At 34.1% G+C, this 13815-nt stretch overlaps 1 protein-coding gene across 1 annotated transcript in view; it reads right to left on the minus strand.

The window, feature by feature from the left end:
* LOC111508090 (odorant receptor 4) overlaps positions 1 to 11827 on the minus strand; it is a 28077-nt gene extending 16250 nt beyond the window's left edge. The window contains exon 1 of the mRNA XM_023163511.2: positions 11325 to 11827. Within this exon, the coding sequence (XP_023019279.2) occupies positions 11325 to 11770 (446 nt within the window). The 5' untranslated portion in view covers positions 11771 to 11827. The remainder of the gene's footprint in view (positions 1 to 11324) is intronic.
* Positions 11828 to 13815: the final 1988 nt, after the last annotated feature.

Below are 13815 nucleotides of genomic sequence, written 5' to 3' on the forward strand. Positions count from 1 at the left end.
CAAATTGTCAGATAACTGGAATATACACTTCTTAGCAGGTAATTAACTCACCCTACCTTATTCGAACGCGCTCGAGAATTTCTGATGATCAATTTATTTTTACTAATCTGATCCTTTATCCCTCACAAGCGGCCTTATATATGGGGCTCATATTTGGTGGAGGTACTTAACCGGGTACAAGGTATCCCCCTGTATATTAATCTGCCGCGCTTTAGTAAATCCCGAAATCCCCGCTTGGGCTCCCCTATTACTATGGAAAATGATACTGACTTGCTTATAGACTGATCGAGTTAGGGGTATACTTATCAAGCTAAATCGGTCCTAAAATCTCTTTATATTTGCAGAAAAAATAAAATTTCGAAAAGCAAAAATTTAAATTTGCCGCGTGTCTGTTGACCAATGAAATTGATCATATCTAGAGTGGAGTTACCAAGTATATTGGTTTTTGATATCCAATCACAGATCTGATGATCCAATTTGACAGACGCCATTTTTGTTGGTATTGTTGTCAATTCGGTGTGAATACAACTGTTACAATTATTTAAAGAACGTTTCTTTTTTGGAAAAGGAAGGTCTCGGCGGGTGCCTATTTTGTTGCATATTTCGTGTCATTAGTTTAGATTCCGAAAAATATTTTTTCAGGTTATTTTTGAATTGAATTTTACCATTACTACCACCAAAATGGTTAAAATATGTTTTATACCTGGTTGTAAAAACATATCATCCATACCAGAACAAAAGTTTTTTAGTTTTCCAAAAAACGAAACTAAGCGATCTGTAGTTTTCTCCAGTTGTCCGAGCTAAAATAAAAATTAAATCAAAACTTTCCATCCTTCGATAAAAAACAAAGTCTGAAATTAATGTCATATAAATAAAAGAGACCTACTAAATATTCTTCCTACCATTTCAATTTTTCATTCTTCATTTCGGTACCAAAGTATTGCAAATTTTTCAAGTAAAATTCATCGATCTTTCCAAAATCGACTTTTGGTAAGTTGTCGGAGTAAGCTTCAACAAAACTAGCCTCAACATTCATTTTATGGCTAATATACCAGTAACGTTGAATTTCTTATTTTTGGTGGGTGGCATGAATGCATAGTTGATTTATTTCATTAGGGTTCCTGAGCATTCGAAAACCATTTGAAGATACAGCTCGCTAAATTCTATTTAGAATCATATTTAGATATAACTTGTACTATATCAATTATCAAGGCAAATATTAATGTCCATTTTTATGCTTAATTCGTGGATTCCAGCGAATTAAGCATAAAAATTATTGTATATTTATTATGTATATTGATGTATATTAATGTACATATTAATTAATGTATATTAATGAATAATTACAGAAAATTTTAATTGATTGTTCATTTTCTCAGGAAAATGGAGTACCCATATCATAATTTATTGGTTAATTCGGCATTGAAAGTGTATGCTATATCGGATCCATTCTGCTTGTTTTTGCAACATTGAGTTTCAAATTTTTCTTAGCTGACAGCTCACGTAGGAACAATTCGTTTTTTCATCGAGTTTAGTTTGTGTGTGTTTTAAAAATGTTTTATAGAGATATATTTGAATATTAATATGGTGCATCCTTGTGCTGTTTTAATTGTGGGGAAAGGCACAAGAAAACAGAAAGTGCATTGATTTATAGGTGAGTTATTTCATATAATGAGTTTAGGTTCCCAAAGGATTAAATGATGAGGAAAAAAACGGGTGAATGTATTGAAAAGAAAGAACTACAATCCTTCTACTCTTCCACGACTTTATATAAATCATTTAAAAAGTTACTATAAATGAAAGGAGAACGAAAATATTGAATTTGATGACACATTTTTTTATTTCAACTTCAAGTATTCTCCACAGAAAGTATTATCTGGAGTTATTACTGGTGCTGAAAGTATGAAACAAAATTAATTAATATTTTGGCAAAAAAATCAAATACTTTTCATTTCAATTCATTAAATTTTATCATATGATCAATGTGTACTCATGATGCACTGTTTGGAACCTTTGGTGTAGTAGTGAATATTACTGGAGTTTTTTCACAAGGGTTTCACACAAAGTCTTGCGCAAATTTATATTGAGAATAAACCGGTTGCTGTAAAGAGTTTTCAGTCAAGTGAAAGTTTTTTTGAGAATGCAATTTACAGGAGATTTGAAACGGAGATCGTTGTCTATTATTAAACCCAAGCTTTTCGCCGATTCAACGGCCATTAATGGTACATCATTAATAGCAACTGCCAAATTTGTATGTATAAAATAGTATTGAGTTTTTGGTGACAAAACTAATATTTTTGACTTGGACGAATTCAATTTCAAGTTATGAGAGGCACTTTTTTCAAATATAAGTTCAAGATCATCATTCAGCAAATTCTGTGCATCATTCAGGTTTTATTTAGGAAAACTAATTAATAACTGCGTATCATCGGCATATGCCTGAACATTGTAAGCGGTTATGGATTTCAGAATATCAACGGTATAGATAATGAAAAATAGTGGACCGAGAATACTTCCTTGTGGTACTCCCGCTTTAATTTCAAGGTAGTCAGAGTTTCTTTCATTTGATACTATCTTCTGTTTTCGATTCGTTAGATATGACTTAATCATTGCAAGTGAACTATCAGAAAAACCGTAATATTTGAATTTAGCATATAAGAGACTATGATTGATAGTATCAAATGATTTAGAAAAATCTAGAAGTGTTAACACACTAATGTTTCTTTTATCCAAATTAGCAATCACTTTATCTAGAACCTGAATGAGAGAATTAGATGTACTCATTTTTTTCTGGAATCCAGTTTGACATGAGGGAATTAGTGAATTGATTCGAGCATATTCTGAAATTTGGGATGACATAACTTTTTCTATCACTTTTGACAGGCATGGTAGAATACTTATAACTCGAAGGTTTGCTAGATTTGTTGGATTCGTCACTTTAGGCAGGGGGCGTCCTATCGCTATTTTCCATATATCAGGAAACTGATTTGTTTCTATGCTGTAATTAATGAGATGAACTATAAATGGATCAATGAAAGGGCTGCAGTACCTCAACATGATTATAGATATATCATCTATACCGTATGCTGCACTTTTTATCTCATGAATCTGTTCAACGGTAGCCATTTTGAATTCAAATTTAGGTTTATTCTCCTGACAAGAATGACTATCATAGAATTGAATTGCTTCATTACAAGCTGAATCGTCAGTTTCCCCCCAACTTTGAGGAAAATAATTATTTATTACTTCAGGATCAGATAATTCTTCAGAAATTGTACTATTCTTACCTCTCACAACTTTGAAAGACCTCAAAGTATTCCAATCTCTCCTACTATCGTTGACTCTACAAAAACTATTCAAATATGCTCTTTTTTTATTTCTTATCGAGGAGAGGGTGAAGTTGCGCAATAGTTTATATCTTTCCCAGTCATGATGGGTTCTTGTTCTTTTATACTTACTCAAAGCATTATTTCTTCGTGACATTAAAATTTTAATATTTTGAGTCATCCACGGAGCTTTTGGTTTAGTAACTCTAACCGTCTTTTTAGGTGCATAGTTGTCGAATACATGAAATAAGAACCCATTTATCTATTGATATCATTTTCTGCTGAGAACTCGTGCCATGGTAACGTTTGCAGAGATTGAATGCATTCTATCGCATTGAAATCAGCATAATCCCTAAATGTAACAAATTTGACATTAGTTTGTTGTATTCCAAAAGCAAGTTCACAAAAAACTAATTTTTAATCTGATATTGAATCAGCATTAACTGTTCCTGCCTCCGATACCATATTTTTATCAGAAAAAAAGATGTTATCAAGAGTTGTGCATGCCCTACCGTCAATTCTCGTTGGTTCGTTTATCAACTGGGTAAAGTTCAAAAAGTTGAAACAATCTGTAATAGGATTTTCTATACGACTCAAATCATGGTTGAAGTGCCCAACATAAATAACATGGTCGGTAGCTGGAATAAAATCAGTTAACAAAGTCTATAGGTAATTGAATTATTTTTAGGTGGTCTATATATAATGCCCAAAATTCAATTCTTAAATTCAACCTATAAATGTTCACAGAGTTTATTGGATAATTCAACAACTATATTTATTAGCTGACACTTAATGTGGCTTTTAAAATAAAGAGCAACCCCTCCTCCAGAACGGTTTCTATCCTTTCTCAAGGATGGTGATAGGATGAATGAAGTATTGTGATTATCAACTTCATCAGCAGATATACTAATAGTGATATGTTTAATGAGCAAAATATACTCCATACTGGGTCCAACAAAATCAATATGCGATGGGAGAGAAGAATTTAAGAAAAAGACCGTCAATGTCTGAGCTAGTATCGTTGGGAACAGAATAGCAGAATTTCATTCGTATAGGTTATTCAGAGACCCGATGCTGTACAGGTTTTCATTCTACTCTTACTCTCGATCTATCAGTACATTCAGTTGTAGGTGTGTTGGTTCAAAAATTATTGCGAGACAGCTGTCGCCTCCAAAAATCTGGGTTTGTTAATGCTCGCAACAGCTGCAAACTTGAGATAATTGAAAGCAGAAAACTTCACAATCAGAGAATTATGGATGAACTGCTTACCAATCCCAAAGGGATAATTACACCACTAATACAACCAGATGGTTCAATTTGCATCCCACTCCGCAGTCGATTTTTTGAAAAAAGCACCACCTACTATTCCCACACTAGAATCCACAATACCGAAAATTACTTTTAGACAGAGTCTAGTCAGGCTAATTTTGAAACAGCTCAATATTAACAAGACGTTTGTTCCTGATGACGTGCCCGTCATCGTACTTAACAAGTACACAAATTAACTCCACCAGTATTTTGCAGACTTTTCAACCTGTCTTACAAAAAAGTGGCTTTTCCTTCTAGTTGGAAAACTGCTCGCGTTCAGCCAATTCCCAAAAAGGGCAAGAAAACTCTTCCAAATAACCATAGACCAGTAGCTTTGCTATCTGTGATATCAAATATCATGGAGGAAGCCGTAAAGCACTATATCCTCAAATATGGAAGGCTTCAACATCGTGAGCGATCATCAATATGGCTTTCGGAAACAGAAATCAACAGGCGACGTCCTATCGTATGTCACCCATATTTGGAATCACGCAATCGATAAACATGGAGAGTCAAGAGCTGTTGCGCATATGATATTTCTAAGACCTCTCACCAAACTTCGCTGTTATGGCTTGTCGGATCATTTTTGTGTATGGCTTGTCAGCTTCCTGTAAGAACTTTTCCTGCAAGTTGCCGTCAATGGATATCTTTCGAATACCATCAACGCCCTCTTTTTATTGTATATCAATGACTTATTGAAAAAAAATCAAGAATCCAATTTATTGTTTTGCCGACTACAGCACACTTGTCACGTCATTACATTTGGATTCCAGGACGTCGGCTGAGGATGCACATCTTCACCGGCAGCAGGAGATTGAATATCTTAATGAGGATCTAGGAGTGATTTCGAATAGGTATGAAAGTAACCAATTCAATGCCACAAAAACCCAGGCATTGGTTTTCTCCCAAAGGATAAATGTTTCCAAACCTGATATAATAATGTCAAGTCAAACATTTCCGCTTTCTTCTTCGATACATTTGTTGGGGGTTAAAATGGACACCAATATGTCTTGGCACAATCATGTCGCTGGAATTGCCAAGGCTGCCTCTCAAAAGTTTGAAACACTGTTCCGAACCAGACAAATGTACACATCTCAGCAACTTTTGATGCTTTATAAAGCTCAGATCGGACCTTCTTTGGAGAATTGTTCTCATGTATGGAGCTCCACATCCAAGCATACCATGAAGCTGCTGCTGGATTCTATCCAGAAAAGAGCCATCTGCCTGATTGGAAATGCGAACATCACTTGCAACTTTGATAGTCTGGAACATCCGAAAAAGGTAGCAAATTTGTCTCTTTTCTATAGATACTTCAACGGGAAGTGTTCAAGTGACTTGACACATTTGATTCCACCAAGACGGACTGTGGCTGTTCAGCGTTTCGAAGTTTAACTCAGTACATCTTGAACTTCACTGTTTAGGAACTCCTCCATTTGAGAACTGCGTTTATGTGGAATGAATTTTCTGAGAACGTTTTTCCAAATGTATTTAGTCTCCAGCGATTTAAATCCATGTGAATCACAGGCACCGCTCTAAGAGGGCCTCAAGGAATTTCCTGTACTGTCTTATAAAACGGAATCACTTACGCATTTGTGTGTGTCGGAACATTCTGAATTTCTCTTAGTTTCAAATGATAAAATATTGTTTTTCAATCAACGTCCACATAATCTAAAGTCTATCTGGCTTCAAAACTATGACGAACTGGAAGAACTATTTTTCAGTTCACACATTCATTGTTTCTTACCACATAGTCCAGTCATTATAGTAAGTTCACCTCGGAATTCGAGATACCCAGCTGTAACTCTGTAAATACTTGTATTATTGACTCCCTAAAAGTTGGATCAAAACCTACATATGGTAGGGTGTAAGCAACTATCAAATTTCAAGGTCAAAGGTCACGAAAATCGGTTTTTTGCGCTTTTTTTTGGAAATATCTCATTTCCTATGGGTTTTTTGCTATTTGTATTCATCAGCAACATTGTAGAATACAAAATTCTCTACAAATTTTGTTTGAAAAAATTTTTTATACGGTGAACCGTTTTCGAGATAGAGGGCGGAGAGTACGCGGTCACAGCATCACTTCAGGTCAACCGGTGCCTCCGGTCGAAAACGCGCCATACATAGTTGATGAACTGTCGATAAATCAATGATTATAAATATTTGTCAATTTTTATTAATTATTATATTATATTTTATCATTTTTTCCTAACTTATCTACTTTTTATTCAGTATTAATTTATTTAACAACACTTACCTGCCCATGTAATTGCAGAATTGTTAATGAAAATATAGGAATTATATTTGAATTTTAACCTTATTAATATTTATAACTTCTTACATGATGAAAAAAAAACAAATAAATTATGAATTAATCTTTTTATTAAAAAATATCATTGAATACATTTATTTTTATCGAAAGTAAAGAAATGGAATAAAGGGTACAAAAACTACAATTTATAATTTTAATCATCTTCTTCCTCTTCATCGTCGTCTTCAACGACATTTGTCTCAAGTTCGTCCATGATTTCGGGGTCAAAAGTTCCATCTTCGTTAATGTCGCTCTGATATGGTAGAGCATTGAGACAAGTTTGCCCATTACATTGGCCACAAGCTAAAGAGCATTGCAAGCCCGCTTTCTTGCATCCGCATCGCGAACCACAACCACTCTTGCAGTTGCAGAAAATTGTATTTAGCAAATCTTCTGGAGCAGGTGGTGATATTGTCATGATAGGCTCCAGAAAATCGTTTCGCATTGCCCAACCCCATACCTGGGGTTCCAAATCATGTCCTAACCAAGTTTGAACTTGATAATATACACGGTTGAAATGTTGATGAGCAGCTGCACTTGTTGGTGGAATATTTGAAAGCTGCATATGTTTATTAAGTTTTGTAGACTTGACGTAATGCATATAACGAAGATGATCGAGACTTTTCACAGATTTCGGAGCATTATAGACTGCCAATAAGGTTTGAGTTCCACTCTCTAATAATCTCTGGGCCGAACAATTTTCTTCCTCAAATGCTGCAGCTAGTTCATCCAAATTTGTCAGTTCCTCAAAAACTTTTAAAAATGATTATTTTCCCTTTTTAAAAAGCGCAGAAGTTGTGTCACAGCCACTTAATGCGTGCAGAAATAAAATATGTTCTTTAGAATGAGGATAATTATCAAAACTTTTAGTCGAGTATATCTCCGTTTTTACATTACCTTTCCCAACTTTTTTTAAAGAAAATTTCTTGTTCGTAAGACAGTGTACGCCCAATTAAAATGACAAGTAAATCAATATCTTGTCCTATTATAACTGCAGTTTTTTTAGACTTTGATTCTTCAATTGCAGTTTCAACAATAAGAACATCCGCATCATCTCTGGCTTGTTTAGTAGTAATATTTGCAGCTTGTAATTTTGCAATCAACATATTAATGAACTTATCTTTGTTATTTCGATTTGATAAGAACTAGTACAACCATTGTTTCATCGAAACAAACTTCATACGTTTTTGAAAGTGCAGCAGGTCTTCTCTGCTGCTCCATAGCTTTTACGTTCTTACTGTAGTCTGAATATCCATCAAATACAACAATTATTTTGGACCTGTAATGCCTTTGTAAATAATTCATGTATTTATCAAAAATAATAGGAAAAGTATCTTCTCTGCTCCATGCAACATGATGAAGAAGAAATCCGCCATCAATAATGAACGTCACATTATTTTCATTGAGAACAAAACCAATTGGGCTCATGTTGTCATACAATGACGATTTTGTTGTTTTTCTCATGCCATCATCATCAAATAGAGCTGTTGGATACGGACTCAATTCATATCGAAGATATTCTTCAAGATTACTTTCAAATTGTTTGCTGACAGTAATTCTTTGGAAAAGTAATAATGGATCCACTGCAACTTTACAATCATTTATTTCTACAGATTTGTTAACACTGGAAAGCGGCATTACTTTTTCGGAGCGTTTAAACTTTATTTCAGTAAATGATAAGTCGGTGATCTTCTTCATAGACTCTAATCCAATTTCGTAAGCTCTGTGGCAGTTAATATGCTCATTTCCAACAATTCCAGAAGCTATCGATATTAACTGCGTAGTATTTGGAAAAGGATCATGGAGTTTAAACCAATCAAATAGTATATTCACGTCAGCATTGTCTTTTTTCACTCTTGAGTCTCTGGAATCTACGTGTTGCTCGGTTTACTCCAAGGAGATATTACAGAACTTCTCCATTTCCTCACAAATAGTATTTGTGGCGTACATAGCATATACCCATTTACACAAATGGGGAAAATGATAAAATATAATATAATAGTTAATAAAAATTGACAAATATTTATAATCATTGATTTATCGATAGTTCATCAACTATATATGGCGCGTTTTCGACCGGAGGCACCGGTTGACCTGAAGTGATGCTGTGACCGCGCGCTCTCCGCCCTCTATCTCGAAAATGGTTTACCGTATAAAATATTTTTTCAAACAAAATTTGTAGAGAATTTTGTATTCTACAATGTCGATAATGAATACAAATAGCAAAAAACCCATAGGAAATGAGATATTTCCAAAAATAGCACAAAAAACCGATTTTTGTGACCTTTGACCGTGAAATTTAATAGTTGCTTACACCCTACCATATGTAGGTTTTGAGACAACTTTTAGGGTGTCAATATACAAGTATTTACAGACTTACAGCTGGGTATCTCGAATTCCGAGATTCTTACCTAATTTAAGCTTAAATGACTGGATTAACAATTTTAGGCTGACTTTGTACAAAAACATCGTCAATTAGTTTGTTAGATTACTCATGTTGCTCATACATCAATCCAACGAATCGTAAAATGATAAACAAACAGCAAACAATCAGTTATCTTTCAAAAAGCTTACATTAAAATAAACAAAGTGTTGAAAAAATATAACTGTGTCTTGACAAAAAATAACATGTTTTTGGATCGTCTGATTAGAACAATATTAACATCATACCACTGAAATTTGGCATGATAATAGTTATCAAGGTACTAATATTTAATTGATATGATACCAGAAATTGAAAACATCGGTAATAAATTTTCGAAAATGCCATCCTAGTATATATTCGGAAGGGATTTTTAACATCTAGTCGAGAAATTAGATTTTTTTCACACAAGTATCTGTTGAAATCTGTTTTAATGTTGATCAACTATCGCCTCTCTACGAACGACAATTCTCAAAGATCTAAACCTCATCATTTGAAATTGTTATTAGGATCGACACTCTGTAATTTAAGGTACTCGTTTACATGAGCGGCTTGTATTAACTGGGTTCAGAAGATAATATTGTCTGTCAACTTTGTAGATGATGCAGATGATGCTGCCATTAGGTATGTATAAAAGGGATATTTGAGAAGATGTCAAACTCAAAACTTTTTTAAACTAAATGATCAGTATATATTGGTGAATACTGATTAATGGAAAAACAAATTTTGAAAAGATTTTTTTTAAACAGATTTACTGATCGTATACTAATAATTAAAAGACGCAATACTGAATACGAAATGAGAAAGATACACTACCTAAAATATACCTGAAACGAAAGAAGCCTATCAAACATATCGCGAAAAAAATCAGGTCTCTTTAGAATAAATTACAAAATTTTCAGCAAAATGTTTAGTATATCCCAGATCAGGACTCTCTACTTGAGTATTGATCAGCCTCATATAAATCACGGAATTATTATTGTTTGGGGAGGAGTTACTGACAACTATCTCAGTACGCTAGAAATCACTCAAAAATGGCTCATTAAAACTATCCAGAAAGAAGACTTCCCGTTTTCATCTGAACAACTTTTTGCAGAATGAAAATGTTTCACCTACAAGCGAATAAACAAAAGAGAAATTTCATTTCAAACATAAAAACCAATATGTAAAATTGCTGGAAGGACGAAATCATAAGTGAAAATGTATCTTTTCTCTAATATTTTGGTGCCTCATTACACCATATTTGCACGATGAATAAGATACTTTTGTATATCAATAATTTTATTTTTTTTGATGCCTTAATTTTCATTCGTCTGTACATGTATCATTTAATTCATTTTTGTGTTCTTTTATAGTATTCTTTTGCTATTAATTCAAAATTGAAGATTAATTTAAAAAAAAATGAATGATAAGGAAGATGTAAATTTTTTTGTAAGCTTCTACAATGAAAGAAACGACTTCTATATCTTCAATGATATATACTGGACCGAATCGTTTCCTTTCTTTTGAATAACTATGTTTGTATTTATCATTGTTGTAGTTTAATTTATCACTCCAAGCACAAGGTTTTTACCTTTTATGGGATCGCGATATTCATTCAATTTACTGGCGTATGTAATGTAACTTGTTCATTTGTTGTGAAACAATATTATTATTAACATAATTATCACTGTTTGATCAATCCATAATGAGCAATAACCCTTCCTTGTATATGAAGTATTTTCACTATGATCTGTTCTCTAGTGAAGAGAAATATTTATTCAATCATGAACAAATGTCCATGCCAATAATGAAGGTTTTTTCATTTTCGAGCCAAATAAAACTGTACATTGGGATTTCATTCTGAACCATTCTCATTTTTCATAGCACTTATTTTTTCTTAAACATTTTCCTTAGGAAATAACCTTTCCTGACGCATCAAAGTGCATTTGTATATCAATAATAATAATAATTTACTTACCCCATCAAAAAAGTATGATGATCATTATATTTCTTCAGTCTCATCTTGATACTGCAATCATCTTCACATGAGTTCGGCATGTCTTCAAAAATTTTTACTATAGCCCTATTGAGTACTTCAAACTGAATAGCCATTAGTGTGATTATTGTTAATATAAGAATATCCATTGCAAACATGGAAATAACTAATAAGAAAGCAATTAAACATTGATAGACAAATAAAACTTCGAATGGAACACACTCAGGTATGTAGGCCTCGAATGGCAAATTATTTCCAATACGTCTCTTGTCAATTAGAAACCTTCCGATACAAAAATTAATACTGGAAATTGTAGTCATTATAAGAAATATATGATACTTATTTTTGACACTTTCTAGAGATGCCTTAAAACTCAACTTTTCATTTGAGTCTTCGATATCATCAATTTTCCAGAAATTTTCGTTCATGCTATCCAAAATATCAAGAAGATTTGAACGTTTCCGATAGAGGATTACGATTTTGAAAATAGCCTGAAACAAAACATCAATTGAAGGAAACTATATTTTTGAAGAAGTCAGTTCGTCATCGCCTCTTTTATACTACTTACTTCTTGGAGTAATTTATTGTTAACCATGATACAGAGAATATATGCCGTTTCTAAAAATTTTACTCTAAATCAACATGGGCTGAAAAGTATCGGGCCTGAGAAAGAAAACGCGTTTTTCTTCAAAATTGGCTTTATTCATCAATTTTTTTATTAGTCAGTGGGCTATGCTTGAAGACTGGCAGTAAACAAATCTAAAGAAATGAACTTTAAATGTTCAGGCCAGTCTCGGATATACCTATACAGTAGGTTGAATGGACTGACTCAGAAAACAACTACTCTACTGGCTAATACCATGAACGGCATTGGATTATATCCGACAGGCGTCGGTGCAGGAATTTCCACAGAAAATTTCCTGCATATGCAATTGGCAATACAACTGAATGAGTCGACCTGAGTATTCTCTGAGTATACTCTGAAAAAATTTCGATTTTCAATTATGGAATATCATTGACTTCAGGTCGATGATGGTCACTATCTTCCACAGATGAGTGGCTAAGGAGCCCGAAACCAGTCTGCAAGCGTGCCCGTTCCAAAGTTGAAGGTTCATTTCTTTAGATTTAGTTATCAACGTTATTTTGGGGTCTACGAACAGCTCGTAGTCGCTGAGAGCCGAATCTGGCGAATACGATAGATGTGGGAGCAAATCGAGGTTCAATTCATGTAGTTTTGCCATTGGTATGATTGTCTCGTGACACGTAGTCTTGATGAAACCAAATTTTTTTCTTTGCCATATGCCGTCTTGTTTCTTGGCAATTTCGGCCTTCATACGCTCCAATAACGCTATATAATAGTCACTGTTGATGGTATTCACCTTCTTGAAATAGTCGATGGATATTACACCACGCACATCCCAAAATAACGTGTCCATAACATTTTCAGCCAATTGTTGTGGTTTCGGGTTTTTTGGACGAGGTTCACCAGGTACTCACCACTGAGATGACTACCGTTTTGATCACGGAGTGCAGTGATGGATCCAAGTTTCATCCATTGTTACATATCGACAAAAAATTCCGGTTTGTTTTGTTTTAACATGACCAAACACTACTCAAAATCAACAAAACGTTCTGGTTTTCGGTCAACACTGAGCTCGCGCGGCACCCACTTTGAACAGGGCTTTCTCATATTCAAATGCTCATGCATTATAAAGCCAACACGTTCTTTTGATATCTTCACAATGTCAGCTAACTCACACAACTTCACTTTTCGATCATTCAAAACGATTTTATGTTTTTTTTATGTTTTCTGGTGTTACTGCCTCATTTCGGCGTCCACTGCGTTCTGCATAATCGGTGTTTCTACGACCACATTTGAAGTCAGCAAATCAACGTTTTAAAGGCATTACATTGTTCAAACGGTATTTTTCCCATCAAGAAGCAGTGTGAAATTACAACACGAAACTGTTTTTGATCCATTGTTTTGAAAATAACGAAAAATAGTATCACTCCCAGCACAATAACTCACAAACTTGTAAGCAGAATGATGAAATTTCAACAGTTTTCTTTTGAAGTACTAACTAATGGAGAATGAAAGAAGACTAGAGCCATCTATATGTTAGCTCTGAGACTTGTCAGTCAGCGTGTCTTCATGAGATTTCATTAATGTTTTGTATGGGTTGGTTGGAATATGATTAATGTTATCCGGGAAAGGTCAGTGCAAGACACAGCAAAGAACGCTACATAATTCTTTTGAGATATAACACTATACTTATATTGTTTTTATAGGTATACAAAATGTCAGCGATGATGTATGTCTAGCTTACTGTATCCATTTAAATGTTCAAAGTGAAGGTCACATATATGGTGTTTTCTAGCAACTGTATGCCTAGGCTAGTAGGCTAGGCTGGTCGATCGGTAGCCAAGCAGTTCGGCGTGGGTGCTTTGTACACTCACTCGAATTGACTGCCGT

Source organism: Leptinotarsa decemlineata, unplaced genomic scaffold, assembly GCF_025532065.1.
Source record: "Leptinotarsa decemlineata unplaced genomic scaffold, Ldec_3_MD MMD2_tig00000090_RagTag_RagTag, whole genome shotgun sequence".
In the NCBI taxonomy this organism is placed as follows: domain Eukaryota; kingdom Metazoa; phylum Arthropoda; class Insecta; order Coleoptera; family Chrysomelidae; genus Leptinotarsa; species Leptinotarsa decemlineata.